A 22,681-nucleotide genomic window follows, 5' to 3' on the forward strand; every position below is an offset into this window, starting at 1 on the left:
GAAAGTTAGCATGAGAGTGTGTAATGTGTAACAATGAGCTGACCTCAAAGAGCACAGCGCCGATAAAGGCTAAATGATCAATCGCCTTGCATCGCAAATCATTTTCTCATGCCTTAAAAAGCAAAAAAACTAGAACTGCACGACAGGAAGTAACTAGTCAGTAAAGTAATTAAGAGAGCCAGATGACTACGTATACAACATATGCTGGGGACGCGTATATTCATACATTTAAAAGACCGTCTTAGATGCACAATAGATGGTCCAAGTGCTTCTGACTGTAGTAGCTTTATGATTTTAAAGGATTTTGCATCACTTCTTAACTAACTCATGCTGACAGGTAAACAAACGAGCACCCAGGCAGGTGGATGTGCACACGAGCACGTCTCCTTCTTGTTTACGGACAAAACTGTAAGTAATTAATCTACTCAGGCGCAGCAGCAGGCGTAAAGAGAAAATTGCCTTGCATACCATTTATTACACACACACACACACACACACACACACACATATGCACGCACACATATCACGACAAAGCCAGAGATGAAACAGATAATTTACTATGCCTGCACACTCATAATAACGACTTTTCTGAATGTGTCAATATTTGGCAGACCCAGAATAAGAAAGGCAAACTATGAAAAAATGTCAAAATGAAGCATAAATTGCTTCTTTCAGATCAAGGCTTCTGGAAAATGATGAGGTTAGAACTCCATATTACACACTGCTAAACGTTCTTTTACTGCTCTCTGCTAATGGAATTAGAGACGAAGCATGGACGCACATACCTCGATCTGCTCCAGAGTGTCTTGTAGTTTGGAATTCAACTCGCTGTGGAAATAAGAAGGTGGATGAGAAAATATAATTTTTTTTATTTAAGACATTTAATTGCTGTCAATTACATTTTCTGATCTGTTTGAAATGACAACAAATATTAGAAAATGTCCATCACAAATGACTCTAAACCAAATGCACACCATTTTTAACCATTTAACTTCATTTCAGCTGTAAAGAAAAACAATAACAAACAATACTGAAGATCAAATTATGAATGAATTAGTTCAACTAATTGGTTTATTTAAAAAAACATGAAAATCACTGATGGATGAAAACCAAGTTTGGAAATATGTGTGCCAGTGAAATAAACTGTGAATGCTGATAGTGTGTGTTTCTGTGCAAGCATCATGCTATCTGAGATACAAAATGCCCACGCGTCCTTGGCGCGCGTTCAGATTTCGACTCATCCTGGCGAACACTTTCAACTCTGAAGCTGAGAAGCATCAACAGGAAACATGACTATTTTGCAGATCCCAAGACTCCGATTCAATTCCCTTGTGACTTCCCCGCCACTGCATCCATTCATAATCACCCTCTGTTTCACTGTTTTCCTGCCTCTGTCACCGCTTCGCTCGGGGTCTTTTTCAGGTCAGCCTGCTCTTATGTTGTGCCTTGTGAGTGTGTAGTTGCCGAAGGGAGAGTGTGTCCTTAACAAATTGCTAATTAAGCATCTAGCTACAGTGAGGGATAGGCAGTGAGGAAGAAGAGAAGGAGTCCGCAAAGGGACAGAAGCTGCACGTAGCAGTTTGCAAAACAGGTGAATAAATGAGTCAGACACTTTGAAATTCGGTAATGTATCTACGTGTGTAGACATGCGTGTGCGTTTATAAGGTGCACAAAGCGAAATGTGGGTGTTTAGACTGAAAAAAAAAAAGGCAGAGATGAGAATAAAAGTTAGGAAGGACTGATTTGCAGCAGCCAGCCTCAGTTTAACTTTCAGTGATGACTAAGCTGTTTACCACAGGTATGAGATACAGTCGGGGATGCAAATGCGTGACAGCAACGATAACATCAGAAACTCTTGGCCACAATATGAAAAAGGAAGTCACAGCCAATTCCTCTATGATTAAAAGCCAAGATAAAGAAAATTAGTTGGAAGGCAGCTGGAAAGCAGGCTCATCCAGAGGGATGAACTGATCAATGCTAATAAATCTGAATGTACACAGGAAAGGCCCAAAGTAGAGCAAGACTAAGAACATCCACCAGAAGGGCAGAGGCCAGGATGATAAATGCCCCTGTGGTGGCTGGGTGTGGTTTTTGCTTAGCTGCAGGAGGAGAGGTGGGGCAGAGTGATTCGGGGAGTAGTGCCAGGTTGAGCTCAGCAGCACAGCTGCTGTACGTTTGCTAATCTGCTTCTTCCTTTTTATGCGGTAGCACGCTGGGAGCTGGACTGACACATGCAGAGTCCATGCCAGTGGACACAAACACACACGTACACAGCCCTGTGTGAAAGACCGGTTAAGACTCGTGTGTGATCCGTAAGCCAGGTACTGTAGCCTCTAGTGGAGCACAGTTTGCGTTTGTTATAATGTGTCTGTGTGTGTGCGTGAGAGAGACAAAATAAAGAATGTAAGAGGCCAAACCAATCCCTGATTGATTCTGTGCAGAGGTGAACTCAAGGTTAGCAGTCTCTCCTTATGAAACATTAAAGTGTATTATGTGGCAGTGCAGAGTAACAGGAGCTAAACTGCGAGCTAAAAAGTACTGAGAAAGCATAAAAGAAAAATATAATCATTAGCAGTGTAGGCTGACGCGAGCACAACCTCGGTTGCTTTTTTCTTTAGTGGCAGACCTCAAATATCACCAAACACAGAAGCTGTTTTCAGTGTGTACCTTGGCTGTCTACCTTGCTAGCTGCAAACTTCTGCAAGTTTGTCCAAGTTTTTGGACAAAGACAATTTTAGTAGATTTTGCCTCTGCACACCACATTTAAATCAAATAATCAATATCTGACTGAAGTGCAGACTTTCAGCTTTGATTCAAAGGGTTTTTAAAGGATAGTGCATTAACTGTTTAAAAATTACAGCTATTTTTATACATAGCTCCCCATTTTCAGAGGCTTTAAAGTAGCTAGAAAGCTGACTGACACACAGGTTTCTTGGCCAGGTTATCTCACTACATTAAGACAAATTAGGCAGATAAAAGATCTGGAGTTGATCCCAAGTGTTGAACTTGCATTTCGTAGCTGTTCACAGGAACTCTTGATATAAGGTTGAAAGACATGTTAGTACAAGTGAAGGAGGCCTCCATTTACTAAATAAACCTTTGAGAGAGACAGCAAAAACATTAGGAGTAGCCAAATCCACAATCTAGTGTATTCTTAAAAAGAGGACAAGCTCAAATCGTTTCCTTTCACAACATCCATCCGAGTAAGGAATACTGTCAAAGAGGTAGGTGCATCATTATCAAGGTCTACAACCAAGAGGCGCCTTCATGAATATAAATGTAGCAATGTGCAGTTGTTAAACAAGAACAGGAAGGTTAGATTAACATTTGCCAGAAAACATCTAAAAGAGTCTGGACAGTCCGGAAAAAATTATCTGAACAAATGAAACCATGATGAACTTCCACCAGAATGATGGAAAGAGAAAATTATGGAAAAGGAGAGAAACAGCTCCTGATCCAAAGTATAAAACATCATCTATCAAACATGTATGGCTGCCAGTGGACCCAGGTCACTGGTGTTTATAGATGAAGTGACTGCTGATAGAAGAAGCAATGAATTGTGAAGTGGACAGGGCTATGCTCTCTGCTCATATTCAGCCAAATACTGCAAAACTCAGTGCTTCACAGCGCAAGTGGATATCCAAAGCAAACAGCAAAGGCAACCTAAGAGTTTCTCAAAGCAAAGAATGTGATAGTCACCTGATCTCAACCCAATAAAGCAGCTTTTCAGTTACTGAAGACAAACCTGAAAGCAGAGAGACCCATAAAAAAGCAGCTATGGCCTGGCGGAGCATCCCACGTGAGGAAACACAGCATTTGGTGATGTCCATGAGTTCAGGACTTCAAGCAGTCACAGACTACATTTTTTACCCAAGTATTAAAAATAATCCTTGTATTTAAAATTCAATTATTTTGTCCATTTCAGTTTAAAACTCTAAAAATGAGGGAGTACATGTAAAGAAATGGCTGTAATTCCTGAACAGCAGTTAGGTCATTTTTTAGTCTTTTGGTTTAGTTTACAGCAGTGGACTCACCTGCACTTTTAATAATACATCTACACAGAATGCATGATATCCAGTGAGCTAAAGTGGCTGATTTAATCATACATTACTGAAGCCTTAAATGAGTTTCTAAGCCTAACTTAAGCACACTTGGCACAAAATTTTCGACCTCTTGGTTGTTGAGATCTACAAGAAGTCAATGAGAGCCAATCACCTACTGCTGTTCAGTCCTTCTCCTCTGTATGCGTCACTGTCCAGTACATACGGTTTAATGCACAGATGCAGCTCCTCCCTATATACTGGCAGGCATCGCTGATCAGACAGAATGCATAAATAACAGATGAGCAGGAAAAACCTAATTAGCAATCTGTTCCCCGCAGGGAAAACAAGCATTGAAACATAGTTTGATGGAATTTAGGAGGGTTTTTTCACCCCATTTTCACTAATAACTGGCGAAAGGTGTCCATAGAGCCTTGGGGCTAGTTTCTTCACACTGACTTGATGACTCACTAAAACAGATGATGTGTGTTGTGCTTTCAAGGATCTGCAGGATCCTCAGATTTTGTGAGAGTGACATTTTTGCTGGAGTTATAATAGCCACTGCACAACACAGGTAGAAAGGCAACAAAGAAGCAGGGAAAGACCTTGGAAGAGTGAAAGATGGGGGAGAGGGGATGGCAGTTGCTAGAATTATGCCAGACAGAAAGCAGCTGAGGTTTGTGGAAAGCTAAAAGAGAAGAGGGTAAGTAGGAATCAGTTTAAAGATAAAAGAGTTTAGAAAGAAAAGCAGCGGGGGAAATTGATCCTGTCAGACTGTTAGAATGTGCTTAGCTTGTTTTACTATTTTTTTCAGGTACAAGATTTTATGTAATATTTCCTGAGGTATTTGCAACTAATGTCTTTATTGGAGTTCTGCATGGGTACTATTATGACTTGCTGGCTCCAAGGTAACACCAAAAGCTGATACAATGTAATGGATTATTCAGTAACGCTTGTAAATTTTATCAGATTTCTGAGTCACTTTCCTTTTTTATTTTGCTTTTTGTTAATTTATTACTTTGTTTTCCGGACTAAAACTTATGCAAACCTTGGATACAGATGCATACGCTCTGATTAATCTGATAAACTGAGTATTTAGTACAGCAGCTAACATCAAAACCCAGTTAGATCCAAATATTAAAGAGAGACAACATGTCTCACTAAAACTGGTTTGCTGGAGAAATTAAGACACGATCGATACTTTCTGCTTATTATTGGAAAGGGCAAGCTACAAATCAATGAAAATGTTACTTCTTTCCCCCTTGGATGCCTACTAGGGGTAACCTAGTGGAAACTGAGTGGTTTCTGTCATATTTCAGGCATCCAGAACAAAATGACTACGTGTACGTCAGAAGTCCGAGTGATCTCCGCCTACACAGGTTACTATGGACACCCTTGGACAAATCCAGACATCGTTATTGGTACATATTAAGGTGTCAAGTCTTGTCAGTAAGGGAACGGGGTTGGTCGCCTTTATCATCTTCCTTCCAAACTTATAAAGCACCAGAAAAAGTAACAAGCCACAAATACAGAAATGGGCAGGGAAACTACAAAAAAAAAAAACCCAAAAAACATCCATCGGACCAAAGAAACTGAGCTGACTCTGAATATGCTCGGGGGGTAGGGGGTGGGGGTACCCCTTTATCATGATCTCTAAAGCATAGCAAGAAAACACAAATTCAAGTGACACACTATTACTCGTGACGCTTGCTTGCTGATGTTGGGCAGGCTGCTCTAAACTGTTCACATGCTGAGCTGTACTTCTCCTGCACAATAAAACAAACACATCTAGCACAATCTTTCTATTTCTGCAGAATCATGATGGCAGCAGGCATTTATAATTATATGCACGACATACCTTAATTGTGTAATAGTCCAATAATTTTACTTTGACAGAAGAAAACACACACACAAGCTCAGACTAGACACCGCCTTTGTAATTCTAAGATCACAGCGGAGTTCACATTTCGTGAATACAATGCTGGACACATGGGGTCCTTAAGCTGCCTGAAGAAAATGGACCAAGACAGCCGTTTAAGTACCTTCATGGGCAGACGATATTGACTTTTAAAGGGTAAGGAACAAATGGAGTCAAACGAAGAGTGGGCATGACAAATGTACAACCTTCAGCAATCAATGGAAAAGCATCGCTACAAGGTTAAATGGAAGTGTAGCAGACGGGCAACGGGCCGCCTAAGGGGTATGGACAGAAAGTGCAGTTTGTTACTGCGCAGCATGACAGATGTGTAATCAGTGTACCCATGTTATAAACTGCATCCACTGAGGAGGAAGAAACAGTGGAAGAATTTAAAAAACAGCACGAGTGTGAAGAGCAAGCAAACTTCCACTGCAAGAACAAGTTTTACGATGATCACAAACAAGTTACTGCACTGATAGGCTTCTTGTGGTGGGTGTTGACACTGGTGGCAAATGGTGCAAGGTCTAATCCACGCACCCACAGTCAAGCACATTTAAAGAGCATCACTTTCGAAATGAAACTGCAATGATGATAAATTAATGACGGTGGAAACAGGGGTGATAGCTACATGTATAGGCGGCAGCTGCAGGCGGGAGGGGACAGTGGGAGGATTTTTCCACACCAAAACAATCCCTTCTGCATAACGCCGCCTTATTGATCACCATTTCCCAACAGTCAGGTTGTCATTCTGGCATCACAACGAGGCTGCCTTTGTTTTCTGCTCCACTGTGTTAAGACATTGTGGGATATAAAATAAAATCTGCATGTGCATGTTTGCAAAGGCAATGGGAATCTTTCACTGCATTTTTTTCTGTTCCTTAACGATATGTCTTTCAGATACTGTCCCTCTGTTGTATGTAGTTATTTTGGGGGGATTTTTTTTGGCCTGACATGTTGAACCTCCATGGTTCAAAAAAATAATCTTTTATATCTATCAAACTGTGTTATCTTTGACAATCTAAAGAAATTATTTGTTTTGCAACAGGCTGTTAGGAACACAGTGTCCCGTAATACAATTTACAGACACAATTTTTCAGTTCAATTCCATTTTATGTATAGGGCACCAAATTTAAATACCCTACAATAATACAAAGAAAACCAGCCAAAGTGGGAAGGAAAAACTCCCTTTTAGCAGGAAGAAAACTCCAGCAGAACCAGGCTCAGGGAGGGACAGCCATTAGTCGTGACTGTCAAGAAACTGACTAAAAAGGAAAACAAAAAGATGGATCCGTGGGCAGGTGAAATGGGTGGAGATGATCATTATTCATCTCTCTGGCATCCCGGATCAATCTGTCAATGCATAAAAAGGTCTGAACACCCAGCTACAAACCGTCAAGTATTCACTATATTTCCCGTTTTCTCTGCATCAATCATCCCTAAAGCTTTTCAAATCTCACTCTTACATTTAAAAAAAAGGAGAGCGTAAAAATAAAGAAGCTACTCATTGCTTTACATTTGTCACCACCTCTGATAAGTTTTTCCAGTCTAACTATCTCTGTGGCACAACCTTCACGCTTCCTGCCTGTAACTGGTAATATGTGTTTTCCAATCTGAGGACTTCAGAATTAAAGCTCGCCAAAAACACCAAACCAAATGTTTAAAAAGAAAACTGTGGCTGAAGTAAAGATGTTCTGGTTCAGATTGAAATATCAGCGCACTAATAATGTCTTTGGAGGGTTAAAACTTTTAGAAACTACTCTGATATCACACCTAATGCAAACAAGGGGACATAACAAGCCCTGTTAATGCTACGTCTTACACCAGAGCAATTCGATTCCAGCCATGAAAAAAAAGACACATTTCAAGAGAAACCAATCAATATTTTAAAATCAGGTCAATCTCTAAATTTCTTCTACCCCAAATAAGAATTGACAATGGAAGATGTAAAACAACAGCATAACTCATGAAAATCATATTCATAACAAAATATTTTCCAGACAGAAAAATGAAGTCGATGCCTACTCCCGCTGGATACGGTAACATATCACTCTATCAATCTGCTCGTACTCTACCTGATGCAGCTGTAGTGTTTAAAGGTGCTGGCGGCCTTCTGACATTCCAGACACAGCTGGATTGCACCTGGATAATCTTCCTCCTAAAGAACCAGAGGAGTTATAATGTTTAATGCATGTTACATGACACAAAAATATAGGATTTTCAGTGTGGCTTAATGGAAAAACTAGTCCATAATCACACCAGGTGAAAGCTGTGGATGATGGTTTACTATAGATTTACGATTCTGATCCAGTCTAATACTACAATTTTCTTAAAATGCTTATAACAGCAGGTACTCTGCAAATAACCAAGGATTACACACAGTGGCAGTGAAATCTATTCCATATACTGTACTGCTGACCTTAACAGCACATATAGATTTGTATTTGTCTCTCATGTTTGTGTGGGTTTTGCTTTCAATGTTGAATCCCCACTGATGTTTGACCTTTTACTGTCAATTAATAACACAGAGCGTGTGTGTGTGTGTGTGTGTGTGTGTGTGTGTGTGTGTGTGTGTGTGTGTGTGTGTGTGTGTGTGTAGGGATTACTATACCTCAAGCATCTCGCTGAGTCTTACATCTGTTCTTTGCTGTGAGGGGGAGCAATGACAAGCAGAAAAACACATGAATACAGCATCAAATACCTAAGAGGACACAATACGAACTAATAATCTATTCAAACTTGCTCTGCGCTTTCCTGCTGTGATCATGTTGGCAGCATATTTTTCTGATTACAGTGTGAGCAAATGATTAAAGTGATTAAAAGAGAGCATGTCTGATTAACTCCCAGCTTAATTTTAAATCATGTGTAGAGAAACTGTTGCAGTGATTACTGAAGACTGCATTTATTTGTTAACAGTAACATCACACTGTGTTTATGAAGTTATTTCAGAGCGATGTAGGTCAGTCAGAATCAGAGGACTACATCATACTTAAATGATTTTGCAGGTCAACCAATACACATTAGTAAATAAAAAGAGTAGAAAGAAAATAGTGCACAGAAAAATGTATTCATTACTAGAGTAATTCAAAGGACAGCACCAAGACAAAAGTCAGAATTTACAATGTTGAAAGTTGAATTAACCAAAACAACAGAATGAATCCTTGCAGGATGACCTCAAGAACCAATTAAAGATCACTGATGTGTGATACTGAGAATTGTTGAATTGTTGAAGAATGATTAGAAGTCGAGCTCAACTTTTTGTATGTAGGATGCAATTTGAGCACCTAAATATGCGAGCGCAAAGCACCCTCTCCACATATACACCTGAAACTTCATGTTTGTTAAGGCACCTCGTTGCCCCCTTCAAAGGTGACATGAGCTCAACTCATTACCCAACCACAGATATATTCAACTACAACAGCGAAGTCACTTAAATTCATTGATAGTCTATTCCATGCTCACTGGTCAATACATCACTGTTAACATGTAGTGCTTGTTAGCAGCTGCTGAAACACAGAAACTTGTGGTTGCTCCGTGGTTGCTCCCTGGTCTCCCCCCCCCCAAAAAAAAGCTGCATAGTAAACCATGTGAGTTAACTTTACCAGGGTCTTGATGGTCCTCAGAGACTTGAGCAGGCCTGTTAGCAGTTGTCGCCTTCTCTGATTGGCCAGGAGACCGAGGCTGGCCTCGGTGAATCCCTCCTTTGCCACACTCAGTTGCCTTCGCAGAAGAAGTCTCAGGTCAATGTTACCAAGTATTCAGAGGTCAAAAACAAGACGGTAAGCAGCACAAGAGAAGATATATACACACAGAACCATAGCCCAGGTAGTAGTAGACTTTAAGAGTAATAGATGAATGCACCATTATTTTGTTATGCTTTCAGTGTTGAGTAAAGATCTTGAGGTCTAAGCTTATAACTCATAATTCCATAAAATCTGACAAGGTCCCAAATCACTGCTGGCTGAAATGCAGCCAAAACTATGACACCTCTATAGATAGTACCTCTCTCGTGACCTCCTACATACTTAATGGCAACAATTTGAACCAAAACTGTCTCATTTGTATTCATCACTCCATAACATCTGTTGACACTGATTTTGAGTCCAGGTCTTGTGTAATTTGACATAGATCAGCCTTTTTTCCTTGTTTCCCTTTCTTAAGAATGGCCTCTTGACAGCCGTCCTTCCACTGAGACCATTTCTGATGAGGCTTCAGTGAACAGCAGATGGATTAACTGAAAGGCGAGATGCATCTCTCAGGTCCCATTGTCAGGCCTTTGCCTTTCCTGACTTTCATATACTGTTTATTTTCTGTAGATAGTAAGTTTATTCCTCACACCTCTTCTTTTGTCCTTCACTTGTCCCATTCCCTCTAACTTATTAAGGGGGCACAGCACACAGTGCTGACACATGCCACGTTCTCAGCTAACAGCTCCTTGGGAATTATTGGTGCAAAAATACTATTTTATACCTTTGGCAATATTTTTGACTAAATTCAAGAAATAAGCCACTAACAAATTGCTTAAAGATACAATGTATAATTGGTTCTTTATTAAGTCGTTGGTTATGTCTAGACACAGCACTGGTTCATCGCTTAAGCGTTTTTATGCTTGAGTGATTCAGGTCAGTGCTAAATAGCTTCATGAACAAACAAACAAAAACAAAAAAGGGAGACTCCAAAAACAGTTAGGTAAAAGGACTGGACTGAAAATGAGTGAAAAAGCAGCCAATGTCAAGCAGCCAAGAAAAACAGGAAGTTCTGGCACCCTGGAAGTAAAATATAATAAAATAAGAGGTAACCCTAGACTTTTGTACCTGAAGATGACTTTTTCTATTTATACAAATCACTGAAATAATTGAGTATCTGAGCTTTCAAAAGGAATAACCATGAAACAAGAGTCTATTATTTAAATTTAAAAAGAGTGACAGGGGTAGGGTAACCATATGATTCAATCCAGCCCTGTAAGACCTTTGATGCCATTTCCCCAACACATCTTGTCCATCTACACTTTATTATAAAAAGAAACTGTTACATAGCATTGTATGCTACATGTCCATCGAAACCTTCAGGAATTGGCAGCATAAAGCTTTGTCTTATACCACCCACACAAACCACATAGCGGCTCGAACAAACAAAGAACAGATCATGTGTGGTGGCAGGTTTTGGACAGCTACTTTATTTTAAGACAACAAGACAAAAATATTTCTCAAATGTGACCACATCAACAAACTGAGAATATCTGAATGAAAGCCATTATGGTTATGAGGAAAGCACTTAATATGCAGATGCACTTTGAATGAGCTGTTTGAGTAGGTTTCTCAGAATAGATGATATGTAACAGAACGCAATTACCTCCTTGCATTAGTGCAAATGACTGCTGCCAGCTGCAGGTTGGTCTGTAACGCCGTCACTCTCTCTAGCTCCTGTAAATAAGAAATGAGATGGTAAGAAGAGAGAGAGCAACATACTATGCCTTTAAGTGCTTTAAGAAAAGACTTTAGAATGAAATGGGTTATTACCAGATGTGACACTGTAGCTGGTATTTATTTTCACCCTTTTTCACTCTGTTTGTCTGTTCAACAGTATGAAAAAACATGGAGACAACACCTGCAGCAGGTAGGCATTCAAGATGAGAGCATTACAACCAAACAAGATGTCGATGTGAACCTTAACATGAGCCTTTAAGAACTCAGAGACATCATGGCTGGTGTAGTCCCATTGCAAGATGGTTTATTGTTGGACAAAAGTTCTGAAAGCTCACCGACATAAAGACATCACCACACTTGCTCAGTTATGATACTTTCTATACAACAATCACTTCCCCCATCCAGCACATAAAGACATAACAGCAAATTCCATCTACATTCTGTTGCAAACAGACAGATAACACAAATGATGTTCTTATTGTAAGAAATTTATCAGAGCCAAAGTATACCACAGTTTAGGAGAATAACTTTCAAAACAGAGAAAAATCAGAGAATGTCTTCCTTCCCTTCGGTGTTGACATTTAGAAAAGGATCAATGAGCACTTTGCTCCGAGAGTGCAGTTATTATGCCACTTGAATGACCTCGGCTGAGAACAAGCACACCCTTAGCCAATACAGGGCCAACGGACAAACAGCTTACCGTCGTATTTTTGACTTTCCTTGCCTTCTTTGTGCTTTTATCTTTTTTTTTTTTTTTTTATCTGCCAGATGTCATGCCTGAGGTGGGAGAAGCTTGTTGTTTGATCCTCTTTTATAATGCTGTATTACTTTTCCACAAGAAAGGTCCAGTGTTGGCAAAAAGAAAAAATCCTCATAACACTGTCAGGCAAAAAACAACCTTTTACCAATGGAATATAATCCAGGGAAATTCAATTTTCCACGGTCATTAAAAATAAACCAACAACACCAAAGAGGCACTTCAGCTGTGGGTACGAGAACAATAAGCCGATTCAAACAGATCTGCCCTTATGATCTTGAGTGTTGACAAAGACCTTGTCAAGTCCTCATAACACTTTGCAAGGGCTCATGTAATAGTCAGAGGTTTCTCTTAAGGTACGTACACCATGTGATATGGATGTTTTTCTGGATGAATATAAGACACCATTCATGTGTCAGGATATAAATACCAAAAAAGTGTATTTTGAACATTTCTATGAAAATTAAATCCGTGCCGAGGCCAACAGTGGACTTTTAAAGTCCAGTGCACTTCCACCATCCACAGGGCCCTCAACAATCAGCATAAAGTAACATTATCACCTCGTTGACAAAAATCAACAATAACTGAAAATGTAGAAGCTTCAAGCCAGAGCTGTTACAATGTATTGTATCAAATTTGGTGTGTAGGTGCCAGGAAAGTCTTAATAAGAGCTTTTTGTCTTTTTCCATTGCATTCTAGTGTTTCTCAGCCAATCCAATTAAACCATACATGATCAGTGTTTGGTTGTGATAATACCATTAGTGCCAGGTACTGCAATACCCAACATTATGAAAAATTCAACTAAAATTTAGTTTTTTTCAGTAAAGCAAAAAAAATTTAAGCTCATTATAACACTAACGCTGATTTCTCTGATCTTTATTCTCAAACATGTATGAGTCACCAAGTATCTGAGTATTTCTTAATGATAAATTCATAAGCAGCAGGTTAAAAATAGCAGGTACCAGTGTAGCATTTGCGTGTAATTCGGTTATACTTTAAAATATGTCCTCAGAACTTGCCCTAAGATGTAGGAATGAGCTGGGATTTGGATGACTCAGCAGGTTTACCTCAGGTGTAACTGAAAAACTGACTGGAACAAATTGATTCATGCGCTGGGAGCAGCGCAGGCGAACAACCGTAAGCAACATTTATTGAAGCCAGACTCATCCGAATGTTCACACCGAAGGGGATCGTGCAGTTTCAGTTACAGACATCACTCTCACAGCTAAAATCTCTCTTTTTACTCCCAAAGATAATGGCAAGTTAAAATACACTGTCTATATAATAACAGGATATGTGCACTTGTTGGAAAATCAGGTCAATGATGAACCCATGAACCCTAATCACCTGTGTTCCAGTATCTACCATCCTCTATGCCATATATTGGTGATCATTATCAAGATAAAGTAATACCGCACTCAACAGTTATTGCAGTTAAACAAATGCCACAGTGAGCTAGTACAAAGGTGCTGATGCATTCTGTTACCTGTGGATTACACGGGGAAGCACAAAGACAGCTTGAATGCTCACACATACAGGTTCAACCAGAAACACACATACTTTTTCAGACACACACACACACACGCACACTCCACACAATGAGCGCTCAGTATGTAGCCCGAGGCTCCAATTTGTTGTTACACCACAGCTCCGAGCTGTCTACCTTATCTGTAAGCTACACTTAACCTGACAGAGGGCTCAATCAGCTTAGCTTGTGCAAGAGGAGATGCACTAACTGTGCACAGTGGTGGGCTCTGACAAATGGCTGGGCAGGTTTTAATAGATAAAAAAAGGTTGCACAGCTGGTTTGAATGGAAGGGGGAAAAAACATGTTTTACTGTACATTTCTATGTACTGTACATAAACAGGAAAAGTGAGATGACTCTAATGCAGTCACACCATACGGTCTGACTACAACGGCATCCACAAACACAGCTCTGTGGGTGTCGGTAGCAAAGGTTAAGGAGAAGGAGGTAGTTAGTCACAAGGGATATTTTTCCAAAGCTTCTCTATTCATATATTCGTAAGAGGTTATTCTGTGACCCCCACCACCAGCACGCACACTGACTTCGCACTGGCTCAGCGTTACCTATCCTGCTTATACATCCTAATGATGCTGCTGTTTTTGGCCTGGACCGGTTCACTTTGTAGTATTAAGGTCACTGGGAAGCAAAGTTAGGAAATATAAGTGCAGGCTCACACAGCTCCACATTCACACATGATTATCTAAAGGGTATGTGACCATACCTGCAGATTTCTAGAGACACTAATCCTGCTGGCAGATATATTTCTTACCAGATTCTAGTCCTGCCAGTGGAAGAAGCCCATAGTAAGACCATCAGACTTGGGTAAATTACAAATCTTCAAGGGAATTGGAAGTAAAGGCAAAAACAAAGAAGAGAAAACAGTAATTTTGATAAATAAGTCGTTCCAGAGGAAAATGACGGACTACCAGTGTAATCCATTTGTTTGCAGCAGTGCTGAGTGACCTGGTCAGGGCTACCTGCAGATTTATTACAGCCAGGTTTGCAGCAAAGTAATCTCCCCTTCCTGACAAGCCTAAGGGTCATGCAGTTTGGCCACTCAATCCAAAACTGTTTAAAGCTGACGAGATAAGAGCAGGCACTTATTTCAAACCACCCGGCAGCCCGTTTTATCAATATAGCAATTTAATTGGAAACACCTTGACCTCACAGAAAATGTTATATCTGCACAAAGAAGAAAAAAAAAACATTGCAGGAAAATCTGAGCATATTAACAAAAAAAAACAAAAAAAAAACACTATGAAAGAATTACAAACGCATGAATTAGTGATATTGGCTTGGCTGTCCAAGTAGAAGAAGAAGCCATATTACATTGGAGTGCAAGCGGAGGCCATGTGTCGCTGGAGGACACCAATAGCAGTGAGAGATGTTAGTCACTATATAGCTAGGAATCACATCACGAGCTTATCAGCCCTTCATTTCAAGCACTGAGGCATGAGCGTACGTGTCTGTGCAATTTGTGTGCCCTTTGATGTCTTGCACACAGCAAGCGCTGGGGAGTAGTGGCATTGTACCCTTAGGTTGTGTGTTTCTGTGCAACATTTTTGATGAAATATCACACGAGAGGAAAAAAAATTAAGAAAAACGTTCAAGAACACAGGAGAGAAACCTCTGTTCCTATTGTAGTGTAGATACTCTAAGATATGAGTAAATCAAGAGACCAGCACGATGGCTTATATTAGTCTCCGAATCTTTCTGACTGAGACTAGAACCCCATCATCCTTCGCTTTATGATGTTCAGGTGGTGAATATGGAATCTCCCTGAAAAATCCAGAGGGCTGTAGGCTGACTGAATGCGAGTTGGGATGGGTGAATGGAAACGCTGCACTGAAACCTCTGCCAGTGTCTGCTAATAAACTCTGCTGTTATCGTGACTTTGCAGAGTCACAGGGAGGGTTGCGAAAATAATGATCAATTTACTATTCATAGGCCGACCTTCAGATGGCTTCACAATGCCAGTGATCTCAGTCCAGTTTCACTAGATAGCACAGTAAAGCTGTCAGTCATCTGCTGTTTGGCCAGGATAAATGCTTGGTATTCCCTGCGACTGCATATTTGAGTACTGTGTTCATTTTTTCTGGAGTTTTAGTCCAATTTTTCTCTTTGGGCTAAATACTTTTAATATACAGCACATTTGTCAACTCTGTTTTAAATGTGCTATATAAATATACTTGACCATACCAAACATCTGAAAACAAGATAACCTCAGTGAAAACACTGATTTTGACACATGCTAGAAACCGAGGCTATTTAAGAGATAGACGTATTGACAATGGTTTCAACTGGCTTTTAAGTTTTATATTAATATTTACTTTTATCTATAATACACAATCAATTGGGTGTTTTGTATCTTGCCCAAGGCTATCTTGATGTGTGGCCTAGAGGAGCTGGGGATCAAACCGCTGACCTTTCGATTAGTTGACAGCCAGCTCTGCCTTCTTCACTTGCCAGGATGCTGCCCAGGTAGGTGAACTGATTCACTTCCTCCAGTGGTTGCAATCCTACCATAATGGGGTCCTGTGTTGTCACATAGCCTATCCTCATGACCTTGGTCTTCTTTCCACTGATCCGTAAGCACACTTTGAAAGATCGTTCTGGCGACGAAGATTCAACTGCTCAACTCCATCATTATACCTACCGCGATCTACGTTTGTGAGACGTGGAAAGCATCAGCCAGAATCGCCAAAAGACTCAATGTGGCCCAGCAGCGATGGCTAAGACGGATCCCGGGGGTCAAGTACATCGTCAAACTGCCACACGTCCCCTCCAGGACATTGTGACTGACCAGCGTGTGCGCTTTGGAGGTCTTGTTCTACGTCAACCCCCACATCGATTGCCTAAGATTGCCATCACATGGAACCCACCCCACGCAAACCAGGCCGCCCCCGGTTTGCGTCTTTATAGGAGGACCTTCATCACTAGGTGACCAAAGAAGGGGTTTTATAGACTTAAGTTTTCATTCACATCCCAACTACGTTCTGCATTAAAACTAGAATGCTCCCCCCTCCGTTTTCTTTATCCGTGAATGGATTTAGATTTCTTATTGCCATGGTTACCAAAATTCAGTCATCATCGTTGCTGGCATATTTAGATGACACATTCACAGAAACACATCTACTGACAACCCCACAGCGTCAAAATAACTACGTCCAATTATCGCATCTCATAGGCTGAGAAAAGACGTCACTTTAAACAGTGACTGATGTGTTTTGGAATTAAACGTCAGGAGCTGGAATACAGAGCACGTTATTCAGCGTGGTTTTGAGCCTACACTGGAGGCTTACCTTCACATAAGCAGGCTGTTTCTCCAGAATGAGATCGGCGACCTTTTTGGAAACCTGAAGACAAAGAAAGAGACGATAAACGTGAAAAGTAGAATTTAAAAAATGAAAAAAAGAAGAATGAATGAAGACTTTTTGATGTTCTTCCCAAATGTCACCCCACAGAAACTGTTTAGGCCACGCAATCTCGAGGTTGGGCTGAGAATAACAATCAGGGATGTCTGCATCTCTGGCTCTACGCAGCTGAATCCTTTTAAAGGGAGTGTCTCGCATTCTCCGTTTCATTTCATTCAGCGTCCTTCTCAATAACGTAACTCTTGTTTCTCTGAGAGAACTCTCCTTTTCCTCATTTCCCTTTGTGATTTCTTGTGTTCCCCTCTGTATGCCTTTGATTTACAGCTAAGGTGAAACTGTAATTACTGAAAAAGCTTGCGCCCATATGGTACAAAACACAGCATTAAAGGAGGTCATGAGATCAGGCTGACCCACCTCTGCTACGTGTGACGCCCATCACAACTTTTAGTGGAGAAAGGGGAAAAAGTGAGGAACACAGCAGGCCAATGGAAAATGAATAGCTTCATCCACACTGAAGGATCAGACAAACAAGGTCACACTGAATGAACAAGGTGGGGTCCACTCAAGTTTATTTATCCTGTTTAGTTGTCAAAATGCCTTCAATTAAATATTTTCAAGCATTAAGGAGTGTATGTGCATGACTATCGCTGTTAAGCACCACATGTTTTGAACTCCATGCCCCCAGTTTGTAGCACGTGCTCTCTCCGAGCTCAAGATGTCATAGGTGTCACAGGATATCATCCAACAACGTGCTACAAGAAGTTTATCCAGCAACACGTTTACAAAAAAAGCAGTAATTTCAATACTAAGCAACTTAACTTTGGATTTTTTTTAAAACCTGACTACAGATACATGATCTCTTAATACTGCTGCTCATTATAACAGCAAAGGACAATCGCTTATGCAGCACCCAACCAATCTCTCTCCCACTCACAGTAAGCAACACCTCTTCCATTTACCGTGCAACTACATAAGCCAGCACGCACCAAGTGGAGTTTTACAGGAGAAGAGAATAAGCACGAGTAGTCGAGGTAGCGAGGAGGTTTTTGTATGTGCTGATACGCGGCAGATGAGGCTATGGGTGGGGATGACATTTCAAAGTGTGTTAAGTATGCGTGGTAGCAAACCGGAGACCTGAACAGATGGGAAACGCAGCTCAGCTGAAGCGGCTCCTTCAGCAGGGTTAAAGCATGTGTGTGCATGTGTGTGTGTGTGTGTGTGTGTGCCTCTATTAAGATTTAAATGTATGCATAAATTGTTCACCAAGGAAAAATTATTCAGTACTCAGAAGAGGCGCAACAAATGTGGCAAGAAAATGGTGGAGACACAGAAAACAGTGAGGTAACGTATTAATGTGAGCCCAGAATAACCCCCTTAACCACTCACGAACCTATCCCAAAATAATGCTATAACGCCACCTATTGGCATTTCACTGATTCAATTCTAAACTTCTTTCTATTTTTTGGTTGAATGAAAAACAGCTATGAGTACCCAAACCCTCCTACCTAAGCCACAAGGCCAGAGTCATTAAATCTCAGCTTGCTCTAATGGAGGTTAATTGTGCAGTAACTGGGCTGCAAAGCAGTAACGGTGCTTGGAGTAAATACTATCCAAATCTAGCGGTCGAAAATGAATGATAATCAACTCATATAAACATGGTCAGCATTTATAGTGGTAGAATAATAATAACAACAACAACTGGTATAAACATATGAGGTTCAGAGACTTTACACAGAAACTCACACATATACATACTCTGTTAGAAAAAGCTAACAGAGACACCAAATCATTGTAAAGAAAGCTGTATACTAAAAATACAGTAAATATGGTGTATTGCAGATAAATACAAACATGTGATAATTATACCAAATGCTGTATAGTTGAGGCATATGAGTCAGTTTCCTGATTAAGGCTAGCTAAAGTAAAATAAACTGCGAGGGTTTCTCAGTCTTATAAAACCATATTTAACCTTGGATGGGTGGGGGTGGAAAGCAGCCTGCTCTCTCACACAAGCAATACGCCCCCAAAAAATACCAAACAACAGGGAAAAAAAATTCACAGGAGAAAAAGATGCTAAAGAGCTAATCAAAGCCACACCAGGAGCCAATCATGGTACGGCACTGACGCATGACAGATTTACAATTGTTTCTTCTGTATGGCTGCAAAAATGTTTCTCTTAGCCTGTATTCCTAAAAAGCGGCAACCTCTAGGGCAGGGATGTCAAATTTATTTTCCATCGCCAGCCACAAACAGCCCACTTTGATCTCTGGTAAAACTCTGTCAGTGTAAAGATGTGTAACTAGACATTTAATCAATGAAATGACTTCATATAAGACAAAGAAGAGCAATTTTAACATTTGGAGCTCAGTGTTTCTACATAAAGAAACGCTGCTTTGGTAAATGAAAGAAACTTGTCAGCATGACTCTTGAGGTTTAAACTGTAAGTATTAAATGTGTAAAATTACTGAAATTTATCATTTAATTACTTTGGTGTATTGTGCATGACCATGGGGGAATTCATTATCGGCAGGAAAAGTTGTGAAAATACAGTTCAGAGTCTAAAACTGGTCTCTCCCTTCACGTTTTTCAAAGCCATCCAATGGTCCAGATTGAAGATTGAAGGCCGATTGTGGGCCCCAGGGCTTATGTTTGACACCACTGCTCTAGTGTATGAAAAGTGAAGGCAAGGTGGAAGTGCCAATAACTGACGAGGCCCAAACAAACTGGCAAATACTAGCAGATAACCAAGCACCTCGCCGTCCGGTCTAAATATCGACACTTTTTGCTTAAAAAAAAACTAACACGGTAAGATCTCAAATGCTGTCATTAAACCACCAAAAAGGCTCAGTCTAGAAACCACTAGGGTACATCCGTCTTTTTTATACAGTCGGTGTAACTGCATACATAGCATTTGCTCAGTGCTTTGTAGAATGAGCTGGACATGTTTATTGCATTGGCTAGATGGACTCAACCAATAATGAAGCCTTAACGTGATCCATCTCTGAGCAGCAGGAGCATAACCTGCAGGGGAAACAAGCTTTTAAACGTGGGTTAAAGACACTAAGTATGTTAAGCTCTTATATGCTGAATATAATCAGGCCACTGAGCAGATAAACAGTGTTTTGTTTTTATTTTTGGTCCTGATGACAACTGAACCTAAATTTGTGTCTCTTTTCCCAATTTGACTGATTTCAATAGGGACTTGGGCTTCTTACTCCAAAATAATGAATGGTTGTCATGTAGTGACACTTGCTTATAGATGGATTTTGTTCCAAACACATTCAGTGCCTTTTATAATGTATTCTGTCAGTCAGGCTACTAAATGGAGGCAAATGTCTTTTTCTTTTTTAAAAAAAAAACAAAAAACAGCACTACCTGCTTTATAACCATCTGCGGTCCTTTTAATGCTCTACCTGAAACATCCTTTTTCCCACAGCAGGACACCTCTAAAACCTGATGCACACATGGAGAGCAATAAGGCAGTAAGGCAGGGACTGGCAACATTTTAAAAACTGAGCTGAGGAACAGAATTCATAAGTGCTGCAGGAGGGGAATTCATTTCAAGCTTTCATGTTTCATTAAAAATGGAGAATGTTCGTTCGCATTGCTAATATCAACTCTGCCTACATTCCTAAAAAGCAAGCCACTTTCAGATAGATGGGAAGAGCAATATAAAATTATATGGTACCACATTTAAGCCGTTTCTTTAAGCACTGGTCATGCATATTTGTACTTTATTACACACTGACAAGTTACTGCAAACTTTCAAGGCCTTGATTTGGAGGAGGAATTACTTTTCAAATTTTTGATAGGATTTGAAGAAGGCCTTAGATGTATGAGCAAGCATGAGCGTCCACTTTAATTAAGGCCTTTCAGCATTTGTGTGCTACATTCAAATGATGAGAAAAAGCATCGGCAGATCACATATCTGAACCCTGACATTTTTCGTATGGGCTGAAGTCTCGCAGCACGAAAAGGCAATTAGCTGTGAGACGAGCCTCTGTGGGCCAGCTGCGTGTCACAGATGCCAATTAAGCTTGGACACTGTGGCAGAGGAACGGGGCAGTTGTTCTCACCCATGAAACCACAGAAAGTTTGCTTCACCCTGCAGCAGATCATTCACATAAATAGAGTCGCTGCAGCAGTTCTTCACACATCTCCTGCGTCAATGGCAAACACAGTTACCCGTACAGTACTGTTACTTTCAGCTCTTGTACTCGACCCCCTGCTCCGCACTAACTCAAGCTCGCACTTAAGCTTACAGCCAAGTGTTATAAATAAGGTGTGGAGCCTATCCACGGTATCAGCCATCGCAGGACAGCTTTATGCTGAACATCTCAAAAGCACTATTATCGCCCCTTCAAAGTGCAATGCCCTATTTCACATGCTGATGATTGCATGAGCATGGACGTGTGCACGTGTGACTAGGAGAGTCAGAGAGTGCACACACACACACACACTGCCCACCTTTAGAAATAGTCTTAACAAAATTGGCTGCAGAGACCCACAACACAAAGTTCATGCATATGCATGACTTCACAGAACAACTTTGCAACTTCTGCTGTACATTGTCTCAGAAATTCTTCCAAAGTGTGGAAAATGACACAATCCTTTAAGCTGTGCTCCGGCAGCATGTTTCAAAGCTTGCATCTAATTTGCATAAGGTAACATCGATTTTACTGCCAAACAAGTCTTTGAACTCGCCACACTGAACCAAATCAAAACATGAAATCAATCACACACACACCCCGATACTCCAACAACCTTAATTTACCACTGAAAAAGTGTTTCGTTTCTTTAACCCAACAAGATGGACGAATATTGCACTGGCTCCATGTTTTAAAATGCCAAATAACCTCCTACAACTTTAGCAAGACTAGAACTGACAGGTGCACTTTTTATGGCTTTAACATTACATTAAAAAGAAAAAGCCAAAAAGTACAGATAATCATTATTCATGTAAGGTAGGAAGAGATTTCCATCTATCTATTTTCCGTGTAGGAATTTGTCTTAATTCTTAAAAGGAATAGTAAAGGATACATATATCTGCAAAGGTATTAAATCCACAATGACTTTTACTTTTTTTCCTATCAAAATGATTAATAGGGTATTTGTTAGAAACAGAACTTTTGAATTTAATAACTTATAGAACCTCTATTAGGAGCAACAACCTCCATCAGAAGTTAATGAGACTGGCACAACGACGGAGGAGATGTCAGGGTCAATCCTCTCTACAGAACAGTTTACAGATCCCTGGTATGTTGGGGATATCAGTTGGGTTAAAATCATCATTCATTAATATGACTTCATTGTCATCATTGTTATATTTCTGTTTTGTCAGGTAGCGTAACCTCTCTAAAGGTTCAGGTCTGCTGCCCTGACATTCTCCTCTGAAAATATATGAAATCATTTTTGATTTCCTCTGAGGAGCCAAAGCAGCTCCAAACCACGATGCTTCCTCCCCCATGCCTCACATTTAGGATGAGGTGCTTGTCTGTCTGAGAAATTAAGACTTTTCTGCACAAAACCTTTCTTTAAGACTCTGTTAAAAGTAGATGTTGTACACCTCTATAACCCACCGTCTCAGTCTTATATCCTTAATAGAAAAACTGACTCTAAGTAGCTTTTGAGCGATTCATTTTC

At 40.3% G+C, this 22,681-nt stretch overlaps 1 protein-coding gene across 2 annotated transcripts in view; it reads right to left on the reverse strand.

Moving 5' to 3' along the window:
• The window catches only part of vps50 (VPS50 subunit of EARP/GARPII complex), a 119,430-nt gene that overhangs the window by 78,673 nt on the left and 18,076 nt on the right, over nucleotides 1-22,681 (reverse strand). For both annotated transcript variants that reach the window (XM_080863796.1, XM_080863797.1), the window contains exons 5-10: nucleotides 16,967-17,020; nucleotides 11,308-11,378; nucleotides 9,558-9,675; nucleotides 8,567-8,602; nucleotides 8,031-8,113; nucleotides 786-828 (exon numbers count right to left, since the gene is read on the reverse strand). In XM_080863796.1, coding sequence (XP_080719922.1) covers nucleotides 786-828; nucleotides 8,031-8,113; nucleotides 8,567-8,602; nucleotides 9,558-9,675; nucleotides 11,308-11,378; nucleotides 16,967-17,020 — 405 coding nt within the window. The remainder of the gene's footprint in view (nucleotides 1-785; nucleotides 829-8,030; nucleotides 8,114-8,566; nucleotides 8,603-9,557; nucleotides 9,676-11,307; nucleotides 11,379-16,966; nucleotides 17,021-22,681) is intronic.

Source organism: Rhamphochromis sp. 'chilingali' (genome assembly GCF_963969265.1).
Source record: "Rhamphochromis sp. 'chilingali' genome assembly, chromosome: 17".
NCBI classification, from domain to species: Eukaryota; Metazoa; Chordata; class Actinopteri; order Cichliformes; family Cichlidae; genus Rhamphochromis; species Rhamphochromis sp. 'chilingali'.